The sequence below is a fragment of the Oncorhynchus masou genome, chromosome 5 (assembly GCF_036934945.1).
Source record: "Oncorhynchus masou masou isolate Uvic2021 chromosome 5, UVic_Omas_1.1, whole genome shotgun sequence".
NCBI classification, from domain to species: Eukaryota; Metazoa; Chordata; class Actinopteri; order Salmoniformes; family Salmonidae; genus Oncorhynchus; species Oncorhynchus masou.
In genome coordinates this window covers 41,298,970-41,322,133 of record NC_088216.1, presented here as the reverse complement: position 1 = coordinate 41,322,133, position 23,164 = coordinate 41,298,970, and the positions used below count along the sequence as shown (strand labels likewise).

At 39.5% G+C, this 23,164-nt stretch overlaps 2 protein-coding genes across 6 annotated transcripts in view; both read right to left on the bottom strand.

Annotated features, from left to right (window-relative positions):
- The window catches only part of LOC135539593 (copine-9-like), a 196,252-nt gene extending 187,761 nt beyond the window's left edge, over window positions 1–8,491 (bottom strand). For all 4 annotated transcript variants that reach the window (XM_064965564.1, XM_064965566.1, XM_064965567.1 and 1 more), the window contains exon 1: window positions 8,415–8,491. In XM_064965564.1, the coding sequence (XP_064821636.1) occupies window positions 8,415–8,491 (77 nt within the window). The remainder of the gene's footprint in view (window positions 1–8,414) is intronic.
- A 10,296-nt stretch (window positions 8,492–18,787) lies between these two features.
- Window positions 18,788–23,164, bottom strand: part of LOC135539592 (myotubularin-related protein 14-like) — a 42,743-nt gene continuing 38,366 nt past the window's right edge. For both annotated transcript variants that reach the window (XM_064965562.1, XM_064965563.1), the window contains one exon: window positions 18,788–22,443. In XM_064965562.1, the coding sequence (XP_064821634.1) occupies window positions 22,263–22,443 (181 nt within the window). In that variant the 3' untranslated portion in view covers window positions 18,788–22,262. The remainder of the gene's footprint in view (window positions 22,444–23,164) is intronic.

Here is a 23,164-nt window from a genome sequence, read left to right as displayed (position 1 = left end):
GTGGTAGAACTGCACAAGTGTTGCTCTTTCTGGAGGACCAAGTTTTGAAATCAGTGGAATTAGAGTATGATAGCTAAGGAGATTCTGGCGTTTGATTGCAAATATTCAGACAGAGTCGAAAAGAGAACACACAGAAGGCTCCGGATTACAGCTTCAAACTAAGAGCAACCATGGTATCCATGACAGAGAGGGAGCAGTGTCCATCCATGTATACAGGTAAGAGAGTCTAGCTAGCTACATTTTCAGATATTACACGTTTCAAATTTTGTCAGATAGTTGTTTTCATTTCAAGTTAAAATGTACTGTTAGCTGGCTGGCTAGCTAGCTAACATTAAGTGTATGATCTGTGTAGTAATATTATTTGTATCTCAGAGCCATTTGCATTGCTAGTTATAGCCTAATGTTAGCTAGTTAACATTGAACCTGGTTGGTTAGCTACCTGTAGATTCATGCAGGGTAGTAACGTTAAGAGTTGGGATTATGGTTCATTGTTTAGCTAGCTACATGTCTAAACAAAATACTCTATTTCAATAGAATGTTGATGATGTCATTGCGACAACTGTCGATAGATGTAACTGGTAAATTCGCTCTGGCTATCTACTGTGTTCAGATCACTCTTGTCTGAGTGTGCCAGATTGCAGAATAACTGACGAATTTACGAACGCTCAACACCTCAACACCTGAATATGGCCGGTGTCAGTAAATGTTGGCAAAAAAAAGTATCATTAAATTGCTGCCAGCACCACAGTTGCAGTCACCAATGCTCTGGATAATATAAAAACTAACTAACCAGCTCTGCTCGGGCAAGTAAAATGGTCAAAGTGACTTGTTCTCTCATTTGTTTCTGAAAGTAGCTAGCAAGCTTGCCAATGTTAGCCAGTTAGCTTGGGTGCTTGACTGCTGTTGCTAGGTTAGAACACTTGAATCAGCCCTACTTTTCAACCAGAGTGCCCAGTGTGTGCCCCGAGAGCGAAACGCTCTGAATTTATGAACGCCTAGAGCACACTCTGGCACTCCAGATTAAATTTACGAACACACTCGTAATATAAACCAGCCTTTAATCTTTAAATCTTTGGTTGTTTAGTACATAGTCTCACATGTGAATCCTTAAAGAGATCGGTGGGGCTAAAGCTTAAAGCTTAAAAGGGTGTGAACGATGCTGAATGGGTGTAGACAAAGAAGAGCTCTCCAGTAGGTTCACCAAAACATTCAAGGACCCTTTTTCTCAAAAGTGAGGTTACAAGTTTAGCAAATTTCAAAGCAAAATTACTTTCCCATTGTTCCTCAACTGTAGTTTATGATATACAATTTTCTAGCTCTGAGTATGTATGTAAAGAACACAATGTCAAATTTTGCTACATAAGACCGAATCGAGCAGGTCGGTCACAATTGAGGTTGGTCCATAACAACAAGTGAACCGATTAAAGGATGCATCTTCTAGGGCTTAATAGAATGACTGTAATAATAAACAGTAATGATAATGAAAATGAAAAATAATTATTGAATAAAAGAAGCCATAACAAAAAAATGTCTATTCTGGTTGGTTGAGGCTTCACTCTAGCTCAAGCAAATCATTAAATTGGATATGTATGGGAAATATGAGAAATGATTGGAACTCTATTCCTTCTGTTATTATATCAAGTCCCTAATTGGCATCGTACCAAACCAACAGTTGCAGCTAAAGTAGTGGGACATTTGAGTTTAATAGGTGCTTTACTGGCGAGATAGGAGGGAAATGTATTTTACGGGCCACTCATTGAAACAATCCTCTCCTGGTGGTAATCAAGGTAAACTCCTGCAGTGTCTGCCACGCTCTGCTTGTCTAATAGGATCTCACTGGAGCTCCGTTTGGGTGGCAGGAGCCTCAGCTCTTATATAAGAAACCAGCGAGAGACAGAGAGCTCTTGCGCACATACACAGACACACACTCAAGCACACACATAAACACACACGTGTGTGCTCATACACACACACACACTTTCTCTCTCGTTTACTCTTATTTTTAATCAAAGACACACACACACAGGGTCTCTCTGGTATCCGTATCCCTGCTCTTTCCACGCTATCTTTCCCTCTCCTACTCTCTCTAACAATGTGTGTCATGCGTCTTAGTCTGAATGGGTAGAGTAATCCATTTAAATTCATTTGGTTCCCTCCCTGCAATGGCTCGAAGCGATACTACTGAAGGAAACATGTGAGACATCAGTGGGTTAAACCTTGAAGAAAAGAGAGAAGGGGAATAGAAAGAAGGACACAGAGAGAGTAAGACGATGCAGAGGGAAGCTCGGAAAGAGAGAAAGGGAGAGTTTGGGGGAATAGGGATTGCCTCGAGGATGGAGAGGGAGAGTGAGAAATGGAGGGAACATAAGCATGAACTCTATAGAACGCTTATCAGTAGCTTCAACCGAGGACAGCAAGCTTATCCAAGACAGCAGTGTACAGAGGCCAGGATGTTTAAAGGGGCAATCTGGGATTCGTACAACCATTATTGTACTTTATTATTTTCAGATATGAGAACAGTACAACCCAACCCTCATTCCCCCATCCATCTCTCTCTCCCTCTCATCCGTCCCTCCCTCCAATCCCTACCTCCCTCCCATTCACCCACCAAGGTATCATACAAGGATGTCATAGAAAAGTAAATTAAATTAAAATAGGACAGAAACAAACAGTAACAGAAACAAAAACAATGGGAAAAGTTCAATAAAAATATAATCAGTATCATAATTATAGTTGAATCTTATCAGCACAATATATGGCCACTAGAACAGACATGACTGCTTACCAAAATACGCAAGTTACACCAAGTAAAAGACAGGCTCTCCACGTATTGAATTAATGGAGACCAGGTTAAGTCAATCTTTTGTCGGGACCCATGCGGAGTGTACCTAACCTTCTCCAGAGGCAGAGATGACATCAACGCGTGGTAGCATTCTGGTCTAGGGGAAGTACCCCAAAAATGTCAGTGAACGGGTTGGAGCTAACAATTGTATTACACATATGTGAGAATGCCTAAAAAAATGGGGTCCCAGAAGCCCCTCAAAGATTAGCATGTGTCCCACAGTCGCTGGGATCTCAAACACTTTGGGTCAACATTTGGATACATTTTTAGCATTTGTTGACTTTTAAATCAATTATATATAATATATAATGGCTATATATCTATAATATATATAGCCATTGATTCTTGGAGAATATAACTTATAAATGCCTCATGAGCTGAGTTCAACAATCGTACCCCATCAGAATCTGAAATATAAGGTTGTTTTACTGCATTGTTTGTAAACAATGTGATTGAAAACAAACACCGTTTAGCTTCAAAACATAGTTAAATCTATAATTTAGATTTTCTTGCATCCATAGCTCTGTTGATACATTTAAAAGTGTTTACATTTTTCCTAACCCATCCCTCAGGTGTTTACAAAAACTAGAGGCGAGGTGAACACTTTGTTGTTTTTCAAAACCCGGATTGCCCCTTTAAGGCATAAATCAGAGCAAAATATTGGCATTTTAATGTTAAATGTTTGCCTACCTTTGATGTCGAAGCTGTCATAAACAAAAAAAATCTAAATGCCACGCATTTTTCAAGAATCAAATGTTTAGTCTGCTTTTGAGGGCCATCAAGCTGACATCTACCTTTCAAACTGGAGTGATGAAAGACATTGGTGGAAGAGCCAGTCCTATTTTATGTTGCAATGTGTTCTCAGATCAGACGGAGTTCAGACTCCGAGGTGGATAGACATCATTCAACATCTGGTAGGCTGACAGACACCTGCTTTTGATGAAGGTAGAACACAAGCTTTCCTGCTGTAGGACAACAAGAGTAACTGAACTAAAAAGAGAAAATAATCTCTCTCCATGGAGGCTCAATGGGATCAAAACTGAGAAACGTAGGCTTGTTGTATAATTGTGATTGATTTTGTTGTGTGTGACATAATTTACAAGTACAAAGTTAGAACATATAAATAAGCACAGATAAGGTTTTCTAACAGTTACCTAATAATAAGTCTACTTTACATTTGACATAATACCCAATCCTTGTTTGTTATCTGTCACGCTCTGTTGATAGGCTAGGGCTGTCTTGATTGGCTCACCAATAGATCTTAGTGTGCTGCTATGACCTTATATGGACTTGCGTTTTTGTTTTGATTATTAATGTGATTTGCTGTCAAGACAGAGCAGCAACCCTGTGGGTTTCTACACTCTCATGTACACTCTGATGCCCAGTTGCCATGGAGTGAGTGTTTCATGGGGGAATTCACCCAACCCCATTCTGTCAGTGTCAGGGAATGAAGACAAACCCCCCTCATCACCCCCACCCCCTCTAGACCAGCCCTGTCTGTTCACTGGTACAAGGTAGGCTGAAAATGCTAAACTCGCCAACTTCTTTACATTTGCCACCCAAACATGCTCGTTCAAAGAAAATGGCCTTTGTACGCTATTTCATTCAACTAATATCCGTAGCTGATCTACACTTTTTAAAACTTTTTTCAACTGACAGATGTCATGAGCTGCATGTTATACTCTACTTTTATCAAGGGGATTGTATTCAAATGTTTAGCCTAGTTTATCAGGGGAATTGTGATTCAACCAACATCTAAAGGGAAAATATAGATATAAATAATGAAAGCAACATTATTTATTTATTTTCACGTCTACACAAAAGAATGATGGGTTGATTGGATGACCGTTGGGTTGTTTTCTTTAAAAAGGTTGGGTTGTTAATGCTGGGTTATTGAGATTTGGCTGAGTGGGTGGGTTCAGTCTCCTGCCAAATCCAGAAGATCAAAGTGATCCGTCAAGCTCGTGAATGAGGATTGTTGCAGCTGTGCAGCAAGTCTACCAGACAGTGCAGCCTGTGCTGAGTGGAATTACTTTTTGATGGACACATGGGCAAGGCGGTGAGTAAAAAGCTAGCTAGCCTACATGACTAATTATCCATTCAGGTTAAATATACCTAGTTACCAAGATATGTAATTATCTCAGTCATTGACAATTTTAGCTAATCTTATCTAGCAAGCTAGCTAGCTAGTTAGCAAATAACCGCATGCACGCAAGCTTGAGATTTAGCTAGCATTTGCTAACTTAGCTGGCTAGCTAGCTAGCTAAAGATTTTATAAAGCGAGCTAGGCATATTCCCTGTCTCCGAGTACATTTAACATGGTTGTTGCTAGTTGGCAAGCTTATAACTTATGTTTTTATGGTGGTACATTTATTCTATGTTTGTTTCTGAGTTAGCTGGCTAACGTAAACTCACCCCATTCCGTACAAATGTGCGCAACCACAACATTCAAACAATGCTACAAAGAAAACTAAAGGGACTGTAGCGACTGTGTTGACTTCAAAATCGGGGGTGTGAACTAGGTTTCTATTCAAGCGTTGATCGACATGGAAATGGCTCTATAGTATTGGAGAAAAGTCGAAAAAACGGACCCTCCGTTACATCGTGGCGTGTCATGTCGTAACGTACAGCACGAATAAAGCAACTATTTCTGTCTTACAGTCTCTCTCCACCAGGTGTAGCACTTCTCTCATCCTTTAAAAACAAGAAATTGACAGTGACGGGGGTAAGGGGGGGATACCTAGTAATTTTTTTGCGTCATCATTGCAAGCGATCATCATTCTCAAAGCCGCTGTTTACTTCTAAGATCACGTTAGCACCGTCCTAAAAACCTGATTCAAATTTGACACTAACCTTCAAATAGGTATATAATAACACTTATTTAAACTCTTTATAGTGTTTTATTTACATTTTAGAGGCGATAAGGTGATAAGTTGGACAGATCGAGTGGAAAAAAAGCAATTTTCCCACACGACATCTCTCCTTAGTTTCGCTTCCCCACCCGCCATTTTAAAAAAGACCCGACGGGGCTCATTACTTGCTTGAATTATGCAGAAACAGGCAGGTCGTGTTTAGGTCATGTAATTGATTCTGTTGGAAAGGGGAGAAATTGTGCTTTACAATGGTATTGACATTACAGTTGATCTGGAAGTATTACGTTTTAGGGGCACTAAAATATGGGCAATTGTACGGACCAAGGCGATGTACGAGTTTACCTGAGTTTACGTGAGCTAATCTCAGTCTGGATACTGACAGTTACTTTAACGTTATATTGAAATGAAATGATTGTCTCAAATTGAAGCTATCCATTTTGACACTACTTAAACTGTGTTAATGTTATGTCTCCCCACTGCTCAGATACTAGAGGCTGAATGGCCCTGAGAGTGCTTCTCCCACCCCAAGCGTACCAAATGCAGGTAGCTACATATTAAAATGAAAGTCGTTTCTGAAATGTTCATCCACGTTTATCCATTTTGGCTGTCCCCTAAAAGCTTGTTATGTCTTTGTCCCCAGATACTAAAAACGACATGGTTCTGAGTGTTTCTCCCACCCCCAGTGTAGAGTGCAGGCAGCTACATATTGAAATTAAAGTAGTGTCTCAAATGTTCATCCACGTTTATCCGTTTTGGCTGTCCCCTAAAAGCTTGTTATGTCTTTGTCCCCCAGATACTAAAGACGACATGATCCTGAGAGTGTTTTTCCCAACCCCAGTGTAACGTGTTGGAAAGATGACTTCCCGCCCAAGCATTGATGAGGCCCGAAAGCCATAATGCAGAGTAAGTATACATTTGGAATATTGAATATGATTTCATACGGAATACTTTAAATCAGAGGTGGAAAGTAACTAATTACAAATAATCTTGTCACTGTAAGGGCAGAAAGGGCAGACACTGGAGCAGAAGACTTTGTTTCGTTGTTGTTTTACATAAATTCCTATTGAAAATTGATACCTGGTAGGGGTTGGCGGAGGGTAAAGTGTTTACTTTTATTCAGCCCCTTTCCTCGGCTGCTGTGATTTTCAAATGATGGATTGTGCTTCTAAAGTTGTTTTTCATTGTGTGTTCCTTATTTGTTTATCTTTTGTATGACTTCATTTTGTAGCTGAAATTAATATCTGAAAATAAACATTTTGTATTTTATCTACAATTTATCATGATTGGCCATATTTCATTTTAAGAATTTAATAGACTGTGTAGTGACGTTGTAACATTGGTTGTTATTGTTAGAAGTATTTGTAACTTTAGAAAATTAATGGATTTTGTAATAGAGAGAAAATGGGTCAAAAATACATGGGTCAAAAATACATGGATAACAAATGCCCAGCAAAAGAGAAATAGCAACCCACTGCTGGGTCAAACTAACCACATTTTGGGGCAAATCAAGTAACCCAACCATGCTGGGTCAAAATAACCCAGTGCTGGGCTACAGAAATTACCCAAGTTGGGTCATTATTGACCCAGCATTTTTATTTTATTTTTATTATTATTATTTTTTACATTTGGCCTATTTTATATGCCTCATACTTGCATTTTTCAAGTAGACAAGAGTGGTGAAAGAGTCCACTAAATAAGCACCAAGGAGCACTAAGTGCTCAATAGGCTATATACGACAAGTAGGCTGTGTAGAGTCTATACTTGTATTTGCCCGGTCATACACTAAGAATCAACAGAATCTTGATTCCAGTGGTATCCTACCTAAGCAATTCTTCTCCCTGCGAAAATAAGTGATAGAGAAGTGCGCACGGCACACCTGAATAAATGTAAGCACCCACACCTACCTCTCACACACCCTCTCTAGCTCATTTTAATTAATGTCATAACCCACTGGGCAAAATCTGGTTGATTCAACGTTGTTTCCATGTAATTTCAACAACAAAAATGAAATGTGATTACGTTGAATCAATGTGGAAAATTGTTTGGATTTGCAAAAAGTAATCAAAATAAGGGAATTTCATGGTTTTTTTCACCCAACTTTGAACCTAAATCCAACGACATGGTGAAATGTTTTTATTCATTTCACGTTGACTTCACATTAGTTGAAAATTACTCAACCAAATGTAAAACAAAACAAGGCGTTGACATTATGTCTGTGCCCAGTGGGAAGAACCTGTCCAACCGTGCTCTTGCGCTGTGTACTGTATGTAGTGGACAGCGGCGTATTAATATCTATAGCCTATCCATGTGATGTGTGAGTTGCGTGCGTTGGGGCTCACAGAATCACTCAGAATAAATACCGTTATGCTGCTGCACCCCCACGTAGCTCTTCGCCCACTGTTAATGCAAATTCCTTACAAAAGCCAGAGTTTTGCACAGAGATGTAAATACACTTATTAAACCAATATGGTTTGAAATCATGACTGTTAGCCTACATATGTTTGAAGATAGTCTTGTTGAGGTAACCTACACAAATTATGCGCACATATATTGAAACGCAAATGGCTCCATACAAATTAAGATGTAGGCTACAGCACTCATTCCAGGTGATAATCTATCATTATACAACATTATCAACAGTTTATATATAACATTTTCTTTCAATAATGACACTATTGGATACGTTATGAGTATTTTACCTGCACGAAACGGTAACTTCAATCTTGGTCGCAGGTACCGTTGAGTTGAGCGGGTCGAAATCTCCAATTGTCGCCATGGTCAGGCTTTAAATCAGTTATTCTCAAATGTGAACTTCTCAGCTATGTTCAGCAAATACTCTTGAGCGATATCTTGTTTGAAAATATGCTCCATTCATTCACATGGGATTTTTTTATTTATAAAAGCACCAAGTATCGGCATTTGTTGACTAATGTCTTCGCAGAGTTGAGTGAGAGGCGCATACCTGTGGTTGAGACAAGTGGCAGCGCTCGAGACAGTCCTTGCTTGGAGGTGTGGCGATGGTGGATTTCATTCATCGAGGAGAGAGCGAAAGCTCGAGAGCGAGAGAGTGCACATAGGGGTCCTTCGCTCCGTACTTCTGCTCATCCATCAGCAGGTGGAGGCAGAGACTTTCGGGAAGTTGCTGCCAGCAGAATGTTGGATTTCAAGTTCATATGCATTTGGAGTGTGTGGTCTATGCAGCTCAACTGTGTACTGTAGTTTAAAAAAAAATCAAATAGGATTAGAAGTACAATTACATATAATATACATATAATGAGCTGCAATAACAATGATACATTTACAACAGTAAAATGCATTGCACCATAACACATTAACTTGCGCTAATTATCAGTGCTTGTCCCTAGATAGACAGTGAAATGCCAAGAAAATCCAGAAAAATAAATACATACAAATACATACACATAGCCTACATACACATTTCACATACATAGCCTATATTCTATTACAGTACATACATGCACAGCACACATACAGAGCCTTCAGAAAGTATTAATACCCCATTGACTTATTCCACAATATGTTGTTTCAGCCTGAATTTAAAATTGATTCAGTATTTCTTACCCATCTACACACATACCCCATAGTGAAAACTTGTTTTTGCATATGTATTGAAAATTAAATACAGAAATATCTAATTTACATAGGAATCCACACCCCTGAGTGTTATGTCATGTCAGAATCACCTTTGGCAGCAATTACAAATGTGAGTCTTTCTGGTTAAGTCTCTTAGCGCTCTGCACACCTGGATTGTACAATATTTGCACATTATTATTTTTTTAATTCTTCAAGCTCTTTCAAGTTGGTTGTTGATCATCGCTAGACAGCAATTTTCAAGTCTTGCCATAGATTTTCAAGCCGAATTAAGTCAGAACTGTAACTCAGCCACTCTGAAATATCCAATGTCACATTTGTAAGCAACTATATGTATATTTGGCCTTGTGTTATAGATCATTGTCCTGTTGAAAGGCGATTTTGTCTCCCAGTGTCTGTTGGAAAGCAGACTGAACCAGGTTTTCCTCCAAAATTTTGACTGTGCTTAGCGCTATTCCATTTATTTGAATCATAAAAAAATCCCTAGTCATTGCCAATGAATATCATACCCATAACATGATGCAGCCAACACCATGCTTGAAAATATGAAGAGTGGTACTAAGTCATGTGTTATGTTGGATTTTCCCCAACCACAACGCTTTATATTCAGGACATAAAGTTAATTACTTCACCAATTTTCTTGCAGTTTTACTTCAGTACCTTATTGCAAAAAAAGGATGCTGGTTTGGGAATACATTGGCAATGGACTGGCCAGTACTGAAGAGCTCAATGGCTTTCAACGTGGCACAGTCATAGGATGCCACCTTTCCAAAAAGTCAGTTTGTCAAATTTCTGCCCTGCTTGAGCTGCCCCGGTCAACTGTAAGTGCTTTTAGTGTGAAGTGGAAACATCTAGGAGCAACAACGGCTCAGCCACGAGTTGGTAGGCCACACAAGCTCACAGAACAGGACCGCAGAGTGCTGAAGCATGTAATAATCGTCTGTCCTCGGGTTGCAACTCTCACTACTGTGTTCCAAATTGCCTCTTGAAGCAACAGCAGCATAAGAACTGTTCGTCGGGAGCTCCATGAATTGGATTTCCATGTCCGGGCAGCCACACACAAGCATAAGATCACCATGCGCAATGCCAAGCTTTGGCTGGAGTGGTGTAAAGCTCGCCACCATTGGACCCTGGAGCAGGAGAACGCTACCTCCCCCAATGCATAGTGCCAACTGCAAAGTTTGGTGGAGGAGGAATAACATTCTGGTGCAGTTTTTCATGGTTTGGGCTAGGCCCCTTAGTTCCAGTGAAGCGAAATCTTAATGCTAAAGCATACAATGACATTCCAGACGATTCTGTGCTTCCAAGTTTGCGGCAACAGTTTGGGGAAGGTCCTTACCTGTTTCAGCAATACAATGCCCTGCGCACAAAGTAAAGTCAAGATCGGTGTGAAAGAACTTGACTGACCTGCACAGAGCCCTGACCTTAACCCCATCAAACACCTTTGGGATGAATTGGAATGAATGGATGAATTGGCTGAATAGAAGCAAGTCCCCACAGCAATGTTCCAACATCTAGTGGAAAGCCTTCACAGAAGTGTGTCGGCTGTTATAGCAGCAAGGGTGTGACCAACTCCATATTAATGCCTATACTTTTGGAATGAGACGTTCGATGAGCATGTGCCCACATACCATGTAGTGTATATATAGCCTATATAAAGGAAGAGAAGCTTATGTCTAACCCCAGAGAGAGAAAGAGAGATATGCCGGTGGTATGCTATGACACCGACATGTATTTATTTATGGCAGATGGCTACCGTGTGGGCTATACAGATATAGACGTACAGAAGGAGGATAATTTGTTAACTCTGGTAGGCCTGAAACTGACTTCCTCACCTCAAGTTCAACTATCGGAGTCAGTTGGTGCGACGGGACGCACTGCCTTCTTATCATAGGCCTGCAGTAGCTAAAGCTCAATAATAGCCACACCATACCAAAACTTCACCAAGCTTCCTGCCATCCAGGAACGATGTAATAGGCGGTGTAAGAAGAAGTCCCCAAAAATTGTCGATGACTCCAGTCACCCAAGTCATAGACTGTTCTTTCTATTACCACACGGCAAGCCGTAACGGCGCGCCAAGTCTTGGTCCAAAAGGCTCTTTAACATCTTCTACTATTTACATTGACACCCCCCTCCCCCTTTGTTTTTACACTGCTGCTACTTGCTGTTTGTGATGAGCTTGATGCTCCTTTCAATAAATATTGAGGGTCTTATTCTGGTGACATAATGATCGATGCTTGGCTGCCTTTGACAAATGAACATAATCTAGCACTGTATCTGCAAGCTGTTGGCTAGAGCACATTTGCCAAAACCATCTTGGTTTTCGATTTTCGGTTTCGAGATTTTATATTTTTAAATGTTTACATTAAATGCATTATGAAATAATGGTATTAAAGTGATTCTCTGTCAAGTCCACATTATGTGACATCAATATTAAATAATTTCATTCTTTAAAGTCATCATCTCCTCTCTGCTCAGGCAGCGGGAGCCAGCCAGACAAATGTGTGTGTGTGTGTATATATATATATATATATATATATATATATATATATATATATGCTCACTATACTGTAAGTCATCCTATATGTCGCAGAGCTGTCTGACGAAATAATTGTAATAGTTATTTAAAGTAGCATACTTTAATGAACTGTCTCCATCCTCTCTTTGTTGCATTGTGTATATTCCCTCGCATGCTGTATATGCGTTTGTCTGTATCAAACCTAGCATAGCAGGCATTAAAGTGTTTCCTTCTCTGTCTGGGACGGAAAATCAGGCTTAATGGATTATGCTCATTGTAGTTAACTAACACGTTTCTGAGCTGAACTCGGTTGAATATTTGCCTAACTCCCTTCAGCCCAGCACCCCATATAGTTCTCGACTTGATTTCTCTTGTGAATGATTTGATTTATCTCAAGAGAAACACCCGGTTTGGCAAAAAAAAAAAACTTTATAGAATTTAAAACAATAAATATATACAGACAATATACAACAGACAGATGAACACAAATATCAATGACATCACACCTGGCTAGACCCACATGTTACCTCCGCATCCATCTCCAGTGCTTGTAAAACTATGCCATACCTCAAATTGCACTATTCAGTTTTTCTGTCGCCCACACATTTTCAATATATACATAATAATGCATTTGATCCATTCAAAGTCTTAAATATGGAGGATCATTTGATTTCCAGCTAAGAAAAAGGTTTTCCAAAATGATTCATGAGAAAAGTATGGTCCAACCCATTGAGTATCTCATTGCACCCTCATATGCCATGTCTTCAAATATGCAAATTGACAGATATGTTACAACAAATTAGACAGATTAAAAGTACATTTACATTGTAAAACTTCTGACAGTCAACTTTCTAACTGTGCCCATAACTTTGACTTTATAGCACTCCCAGAAGGCATGAATTATTGAGTCACTGTTCATTTTACACTTAAGACATGACTCTGCCATTGTGCTGTAGAATTTGTGAATTTTGTCACTTGTATAATACATTCTATACATTAGTTTAGCATACATTTACATTAACTGTAATTTAGTCAGTTATGTACCAACACTCCCTCCATCTTGGGCCTATATCAGTTATTTTTAAGTCTTGGTTCCAATAGTTTATATTGTTTTCTAAGAGATTGTCAGTTGGATAGGCTCTCTGCAAGGTTTTGTATATCTTACCAATCATATGAACATCATTTTCTGACTCGAATAGCATTCCCTCAATATTGCTATGTCCTAAAGATTTCAGATAGAAAATGTAAGTTGCGTCTATTTGAAAATGTCTACATTGGTCAGTTCAAATGGCTTTATAATTGTCATGGAAATAATTGTATTTCCTATTACAAAGTAATTTATGGTTCTATGCCTTTAGTTTTCCATGTGGAAATTGATATTGGTTATATTGTCATGGTGTTCTTAACTAAGAAGTTGTTCATGTTCTTCGCTTTATCTTTTGAAAACAGACATGTGCAAAGATTCTGGGGATGTGCATGGGCATCTTCAATATGTACCCATTGTTCCTCTTTAGTGCATTTAACAATATGTCGCAAGTAAAAGCAATTCCATGTCTGAAGGGTTAAACAACCCTCAGACTTAGGGAGATGTAAAACGTATAATTTAATAATATGCATTTTATTTGCCCATATAAGATCCGTTATGACCGAGTATACTTTATTTTAAAAATGTCTTCAGTGGGGTAATTTCCTATTGCCATTTCATTTATTTTTCCACTTTACTTTTATATCCTTAGGTTTTAGAATATTCAGAAAATATTTTTTAAAAAGGGGGCATTGAGTTTTCAATATTAGTCAGGTATATCAGGATATCGTCTGTAGATATTCATGTTTATCAACACCCATACCTATTAAGTTTGGATCCTGTCAAATTATTTCTGCAAGTTGTTCAAATGCCAATGCAAACAGGAGGGGAGAGAGAGGACATCCCTGTCTTGTGCCCCTTTCCAAAGCAATTTCATCTATTATTTGTGTATATTTTTTCATTAGGATATGAAATGCAAAATTTCAGCTGGAAAGTTGAAGGCTTACACATTTTTTAATAGAAAAGGCCATTCAAGATGGTCAAAAGCTTGCTCTTTCAGCATCAACAGCCATTATTGATACATCTACATCTTGTTTTTTAGCATATTTTATTATACTGAAACATGTTCTTGTATTTGTTTGTGTCTATTTTTAATAAACCCTGTTTGATTAATATGTATCAAGTCTGGTAAGACTTTTGCCATTCTGTTGCTTATGAGTTTTGTTATATTCTGCAGGGGACTCTCCATATTTTCCTGGTTTTAAAACTGAAGTAACTGTTTGATACATGGAACTCTGAAGCACTGAATTGATTGACATGTTTGTTGTAAATTTGAGTAAATACAGAATCATTTTGCACGCCCAATTTTTCAGTTTTTGATTTGTTAAAAAAGTTTGAAATATCCAATAAATGTCGTTCCACTTCATGATTGTGTCCCACTTGTTGTTGATTCTTCACAAAAAAATACAGTTTTATATCTTTATGTTTGAAGCCTGAAATGTGGCAAAAGGTCGCAAAGTTCAAGGGGGGCGAATACTTTCGCAAGGCACTGTAGGTGTGCTTCTTGTCTCAGAATGTCAATAAAATTATTTTGGGAAAGCCATCCATACCTGGTGCCTTTCTCCACGCAAATGCTTTAAGTGTCTAATATTTATTTTGGGGTGATACATTTTTTTGTGATCATTTTTTGTCTGCTTATATTTGCTTAAGGGTTATTAAGTTTAAGAAAGCTGTAGAATCAGTCCAAATGTTTAATTCTGATTTAAATAGATTTTAATATAAGTTTTTTAAATTGTTATTAATAGTGTTGTTGTTTCTAATTAAAGCATTTGTATCCCTCTCTTTCAAAATCATCTTATATTATAGCTTGAATTCTATGTAAAACACCAGATTTGCCACTGGGGGGGATATACAGTGATATCAATGTGTATTTTTCTCCATGTGATATATAATTCAACATTAGAAAACGACCTTCTTGGTCAGTGTGCTGGATATATGGGAGAAGAGTGTATTCTTATTTATCAGGATGCGCAAACCTCTGCTGGTACTACAGTAGGTGGCAGTATAGGCCTCTCCAACCCAGCTCCTCTTTAAATATAACATTTAAAATTATTTTAAGTGTAACTCATGCAGGAATCATGGAACCCGTGAACCCGTGGAACATTTCCCCCATCATGGAACCCGTGCACATTCCATGTAATAAGTTGGATTTTGTTGGCCTTGTAAAGAAACAACATTAACCTTGTCTGTTCCAATCTCATTGAAGAACCAGATAAAACATTTTTAGCAGACATGTCATGAGGGCGGCGAACATCCCTGCCCACCCAAACCAAGCTTGTCCCAACCTCCCATATTTCCCACCCTCCCTCTCATACACCCTTACACAAATCCTTTTTTTTCACACCATATACAATCTTATACAAACGAACAACAATTTACAGATGCACACAAACAATGAATACATCTCATCTGCCCAGACCCGCATATGCTCACACCCCCATTTCGAGTGCCTGCATTATTGTTTGCCACTTGGCCTGATATTGTATCAATTTGTGTTAATGATGGCGGATTGATTGATTTCCACGTTTTATGGTATACATTTTTTCAAAATGTGTGATGAGAAGAGAATCATTCAGCCCATTGGGTATATCACTACACCCCCATATGCCATATCTTGAAATATGCAGATGGATTAAAATTAAGTTTACATTGTAATACTTCGGACAGCCAACTTTCTAGCTCCACCCACAATTTACAGACATTATAGATTTCCCAGAAAGTATGGATTATTGAGCCATCCATACATCAATATACTCATCCATTCACATACAACCTATACCCTATGCATTAACATACCCATTCTCTCCCGCCCTCCTACAAATATTCATATTCACCCTCCCTCACATACCCATTCATATACACGCACACATACAGTGCCTTCAGAAAGTATTCAGACCCCTTGACTCTGCCAAATTTTGTTACGTTAAAGCTTTATTCTAAAATGGATGAAATAATAAAAAATCCACAGCAATCTACACACATTACTTCATAATGACAAAGTGAACACAGGTTTTTAGAAATGTTTGCAAATGTATTAAAAATTACATAAGTATTCAGACCCTTTGCTATGAGACTCGAAATTTAGCTCAGGTGCATCCGGTCTCCCTTTAACATCTTTGAGATGTTTCTACAATTTGATTGGAGTCCATCTGTAGGAAATTCAATTGATTGGATATGATTTCAAAAGCCACAGACCTGTCTATTTGAGGTCCCACAGTTGACAGTGCATGTCAGAGAAAAAACCAAGCCATGAGGTCGAAGGAATTGTCCGTAGAGCTCTGAGACAGGATTGTGCCGAGGCATAGATCTGGCGAAGGGTACCAAAACATTTCTGCAGCATTGAAGGTCCCCAATTCTTAAATGGAAGATGTTTGGAACCACCAAGACTCTTCCTAGAGCTGGCCACCCGGCCAAACTGAGCAATCGGGAGCGAGGCACCTTGGTCAGGGAGTTGACCAAGAGCAAGATAGTCACTCTGACAGAGCTCCAGAGTTCATCTGTGGAGATGGGAGAACCTTCCAGAAGGACAAACAAATATGCAGCACTCCACCAAGCAGGCCCTTATGGTAGAGTGGCCAGACGGAAGCCACTCCTCAGTAAAAAAGAACATAACAGCCCACTTGGAGTTCGCCAAAAGGCACCTTAAGACTCTCAGACGATGATAAACCAAATTGAACTCTTTGGACTGAATGCCCAGTGTCACGCCTGGAGAAAACCTGGCACCCATCCCTATGGTGAAGCATGGTGGTGGCAGATTAATCCTGTGGGGATGTTTTTCAGCGGCAGGGACTGGAAGACTAGTCAGGATCGAGGCAAAAATGAACAGAGCAAAGTTCAGAGAGATCCTTGATGAAATATGCTGTGATCAAGGCAAAGGGTGGCTATTTGAAGAATCTCAAATATAAAATATATTTTGATTTGTTTAACACTTTTTTGGTTACTACATATGTGTTATTTCATAGTTTTGATGTCTTTGGTAATATTCTACATGTAGAAAATAGTAAAAAATAAAATAAAATGAATGAGTAGGTGTTCTGAAACTTTTGACTGGTAATGTATATGATTAACGTTACTGAGAATAATTCTGAAATGTCTCCACGATAAGTGTCCCTTCTTCTCTCTCCATGTCGTTGGGAAAAATGTCATAGTGTGAGTCCACTAGGGACCTTTTGTCTTTTGTATTGTGTGTGTGTTCTGTTATTTTTTTTTGTTAGCTCGTAAATAAATAATTAACCCAATGCAAGGAGTATACGATATTCAGAATGATGCATATGATATGAGGTAATGATTAATAAGATGACTGTCTTTCGATACAATAGATACAGTGGCTTGTGAAAGTATTCCCCCCTTGGCATTTTTCCTATTATGTTGCCTTATAACCTGGAATTAAAATTTATTTTTTGGGGGTTTGTATAATTTTATGCCTACCACTTTGCCTACTACTTTGAAGATGCCTAATATTTTTTTTATTGTGAAACAAACAAGAAATGAGACACAAAAACTGAAAGCTTGAGTGTGCATAACTATTCACCCCCCCCCCCCCCCCCCCCAAGTCAATAATTCAAAGAGCCACCTTTTCCAGCAATTACAGCTGCAAGTCTCTTGGAGTAAGTCTCTATAAGCTTGGCAAATCAAGTCACTGGGATGTTTGCCTTTTCTTCAAGGCAAAAATGTTCCAGCTCCTTCAAGATGGATGGGTTCCGCTGGTGTATAGCAATATTTAAGTCATACCACAGATTCTCAATTGGATTGAGGTCTGGGCTTTGACTAGGCCATTCCAAGACATTTAAATGTTTTCCCTTAAACCACTCCAGTGTTGCTTTAGCAGTATGCTTAGGGTCATTGTCCTGCTGGAAAGTAAACCTCCATCCCAGTCTCAAATCTCTGGAAGACAAACAGGTTTCCCCTCAAGAACTTCCCTGTATTTAGCGCCATCAATTCTGACCAGTTTCCCAGTCCCTGCCGATGAAAAACATCCCCATAGCATGATGCTGCCACCACCATGCTTCATGTTTTTAGGGTGATGAGAGGTGTTGGGTTTGTGCCAGACACAGCGTTTTTCTTGATGGCCAAAAAGCCAGAGTACCTTCTTCCATATGTTTGGGGAGGCTCCCACATGCATTTTGGCAAACACCAAATGTGTTTGCTCATTTTTTTCTATAAGCAATAGCTTTTTTTCTGGCCATTCTTCTGTAAAGCCCAGCTCTGTGGAGTGTTGCTTAAAGTGGTCCTATGGACAGATACTCCAATCTCCGCTGTGGAGCTTTGCAGCTCCTTCAGGGTTATCTTTGTGCTCTTTGTTGCCTTTCTGCTTAATGCCCTCCTTGCCTGGTTTTGGTGGGCGGCCCTCTCTTGTCAGGTTTATTGTGGTGCCATATTCTTTAAATGTTTTAATAATGTTTTTAAGGGTGCTCTGTGGGATGTACAAAGTTTGATATTTTTTATAACCCAACCCTGATCTGTAGTTCTCCACAATTTTGTCCCTGACCTGTTTGGAGAGCTCCTTGGTCTTCATGGTGCCCCTTGTTTAATGGTGCTGCAGGCTTTTCAGAACAGAATATATATATATATATATATATATATAATCTCTCATGTGGCACTTAAAAGTCCACCTGTGTGCAATCCAAGTAATTGTGAGAGTTCTGAAGGTAATTGGTTGCACCAGATCTTTTTTAGGGGCTTCAAAGGAAGAGTACAAAAGCACGCACCACTTTTCCATTTTGTAATTTTTAGAAAGTTATTTTAAGTTTCACTTCCCCAATTGACTATTTTGTGTATGTCCATTACATGAAATCCAAATCCATTTAAAAGTACAGGTTGTAATGTAACAAAAAAGGAAAAATGACAATGGGGATGAATACTTTTGCAAGGCACTGTTGAGTTTAATTCTGGAAATGGTAACTCCAAGCAATTTCTTCCGTGGTGCCCCAAATCCTAATGAGTTAATTGTTACCTGATTAATTTAATCAAGTAAAAAAATAAGTCAGATTAATGAAGGAAGTCAACACTTATAAAGCCTAAAATATAAGACCAATGATTCAGGGTATAAATGATTGTACATACATTTTATTTGTTTTTCTTTATTCATAACCACCTGCATATTAATTCACCTTCCTCAATGTAGCCGATTCTCTCTCTGGCGAGAATTAAGAGCAATTTAAAACAAAAAACAAGATAAAATGACTCAACTCGAAGATGTTTGTGTAAAGAGATTGCACTCATCTTCCTTATTGACGTGTCAATGCAGCATTTCTGTAAAATCAAAAGAAAATCATACTAAAATGAAGGTTAATTTAGGAAAAATGTACCCATGTACTGGATATTCCACTAGTTTCAATTAGTTGGGGGAAATTACATGCAAAAACATGGATGAGTTGAACAATCACGTGAGGTGCTTGCGTAATCCGAAAGGTAAATAATGTACCCAGTGAAGTGTGAACTGAAAGGAATGTATCAACTGCAAATTATCTAGGGGCTCTGGGCCTTTTGCCTACAAACAGGGACCTAGGAATAGACCGAAGTGTCACCAATGTATCCTACCATGGACATGCCGGTTTTCAATCATTTCTCTGGTGTGGTAAATCATATCGAAGTTTGATAACAGGATGCGATGTAGTTCAAATGTTTTTGCTAAATAGTCTCTGAAATTCTTCCAGATGGGTTATGTTCAGGAAAGGTGAGCCCAAAGTAGTTTCCTTTCTTTGATTTCAAATGATTAGACAAGTGAAAGAAAGTCACCAGGTAAGCTTCCAACAAAGAAGACTGTTGGAAGATCCAGTGAGACAGAATGTACAAATGAGTTAAAACCAGATGCCCCAATAGTACATTAGTCTGCACACTGATTGACAAGTGAGAGTACTCTATAAAAAAAGGTAACTTCTCGCACCGATATTCCTGAACCTTCACCCCATCTCCCCTTAAACCCAACTGATTGACAGAAAGATCTCACAGACTTTGCAGAAACAATATTGTACATTATGATCAATTGCCATTGACCATAGACAAACATTATTGAACAAAGACTGAAAAAATATAAATCATTTTGCATTCAAGTGATTGAAGGATTAAGCCATTAGCTTGCCTTCCAACTGACTAATGCTGTGTTTTAAAGTGTAGTAGCTAGCTCTTAGTTGTGGATTCTCACAAAGCATTTAAAAAAACATGCTCTTTAAAATGTATAAGAAACAGAAATTACTTTGGAAAAAAGGTTAAAAAAAATTTAAAAAAAGGGTGAATCTCTTCCACTGCTACCGCTGAAAAGGCACAAAAAAAGGTCCTGAGGTACAGTACAGCAGCCGTCAAAACCATTTGGCGTTGCAAACAAGCTAAACAAATCACAGTAAGTGCTGCCTGAAATGAATCTCTTTCAACGCAATGGCGCCACAACACTGCCATTTTCCTGCATAATCGATAACTCCCCCGTGGTCGCGTTCCAGGCCCGACTACATTGCAGTCGTGCTGCATGCATCAACCAACTTAGCAGATGGCCATCAGATTGCTATATCGAATAATGCGGTTAGCTGCATGTTAAAAACCTATCCAGGCGTTGTGAGATCTAGCAGGTAACTGCGATGTAGTTGGTCTGGAATGCGGCCAAAGACTTGTCCACGTGATCTTAAAGGCCAATTGTTCAGTGGCAGTTAACTCATCCAAAGTAGGCCCCAAGTTCACTTGTTCATGCAGCAATAGAGCGCTTAAGTCACAGAAAGAGATGTGTTCCAGGCTGCTTATATTGCAGTCGCGCCACTCACATCAACCAATGGTTCTGTGCCATGCCTTTCATATTGCTAGAGGAAATCATGCAGTAAGTCAATATGTTTAACACCTAGCCATGTGTTGGGAGATCTGGCTACTGCAATATAGTCAGCCTGGAACGAGGCAATAAACTTACGTACAGCAATAACAAAGACTGAAAGCGGTGTGGCTTGGAGCCGTCATGTCACAAAACAGAGACAAAAGTTGAGATGAAGTGACTGACCGTATGAATAGCTGTCAGAAGTGGGCTCAAATATAAGCACCTTAAAAGACCTAACACAGCCCAGCAATGGGACTGACTTCTCCTGGCTTGCGGTTTTAAGCACCAGTAATGATGGTGTCGCTTGATCCCAGATTGGTTCCCACAACAACCATAGGAATAAGCAAGAGAGCACAAACAGATCTGGGACCGGTCTAATGGTGCGCATGTGCGGTTTAAATCAATTTAAAACATAGGAAAACCGTATAAAAATGTTTTGTATGGCGACAATGATAAACTGATCTTTGCTTTTAAGTCTGCACATAAGTGACTTATCTGACCACAAGTTTGATTATTCAAGATAATTAACCAATTGTAAAAATCAGCTAAAGGTTTGCACTGATGGTGTTTTAGGATTCAACATATTACATTCTACAAAATAAAGCTACATCCAGCTTGACAGACTTTTCTACGCCGAATTAGGTTATAAAAAGAAACATCTGTTGTTCTGTTGCCTTGACACACTTGACTAGTGCTGTTTGTATGTAAACCACAGTATCCACTACAATGATATGGTTTATGCTTCAGCTTGATTCAGCACTGAATAGCAGCTTTCATGAGTTCAGTCACTGAAGAAAAGAGAAGGGTGGTCTCCTCCATTTAGGACGATCAGCACGTTGAACCCCAAATATTTTAAAAACAGAAAAGGAAGAACTCCACATAAAAAGGTGTCCATGTAAAGTCCTTTGACCACGTTCTTAGCACCAACCAAAGATAAATGACAAGTTGTTCTAAACCATGCTGCACATTTTTTTATACAATGGTCAGCTGTCCCTTTCTGATACTGTGGCTGGCATTATCACCCCCGAACCACTCCCTGAATTGACAAAAATGTGCAAAACAAAAAAAGGCAAAAGTCCAGAGAATAAGTTGGAAGGCATGAATAAAAAATAAAAAAAAATGTAAAGAGATTTCTTTAATCCGGGTTTGATAGATGGATATATCTATCTATAAAAATGCTTTTTTAAAGACGCATCAGCACCTGGATAGAGTAGAGAAATTTGCACTTTTTATTTTATTAAAGTCCATACGAAACAGGATGTGGCTTTCCCCGACAAAATGAACGCTGATCGTGGATCGCAATTCAACCACAAGGTGTTACAGGACGGGGTTAAGAGGAAGGGAGGGGGAGGGGACCATATTCACAAAGAGCCGAGGAGGGTAGATCTAGAATCAGGTCATGCCTGCCAATATGATTGTATTCATTTTGATCGAAGAGGAAAAACTGATCCTAGATCAGAACTCCTACTCAGACGCTTTATGAATACGATAACTACGGGCCCAGATTTCACATTTGCTGTGGGTGACCTAATCCTAGATCAGATGATGCTATTGGTGCCCCGGAGGCCAACGCCGCGGGCAAACTGCTCCAAAAGGCCTGTGATGGCGCCGGAGGGGCTGGGTGCGCTGGACTTGAGCCCCACGGTGGAGCTGTAGGCTGCAAGGAACACCTCCCTCACCGCCTCCAGACGAACCTGACGCTCCGAGGGGGACGGGCACCTGGGAGAGAGAGGGGGGAGTGAAAGAGAGAGATGGGGAAAAAAAAAAAAACAAGTTAGAGGAGACGGGAGACCAGGTGAAAATAAATTAAAGGACAGGGAACTGGCGAGAAGAGAGGCTCCACCAATTAGTTATGAAAGAAGGACAGTGTACTTCTAATCTGAGCAATCCCAGACTGCACGCTTCCTCCTCTATTCCCCCTCTCCCTTCCCATCAAGAAAGATATATGTCATTTTCCCATGCCGCCTTGTTCTCAGGACACACTCAATTTGGCAGCCAGATCGAAATGGAAAGGTGTCCCCCCACTGGGAAGAGAGGCAGTCTGGAGAAGAAAATAAAAATGAACGATAAAGAAACTCGCTCGTTCCCCTCTTTCAGTTGTACTTAAACCTCCAGTTCGCAGGGGACAGAGAAGCAAATATCCGTACCATAGTCTGACGCACCCCCTCCCAAGATACAGTACACACACGTGCGCAGACAGAGAGAGAGCAAAAGCTCAGGCCATCAGTGTGTGTATATACTGCCTAAACAGTCTGCCGAACACTGTTGTGTCTACACTTGCACATACCAGGTACCCACGCACACATCCTCCAGAACAGACTCTCTCTCTGCTTTGTCACTCAAACACACCAACTCTATCCAACCCTGCAGGTGTGACACACACACACACACACACAACGGTGGACCAGTCCAACAGGAGGCCCCAGCCCCCGCCCACTGA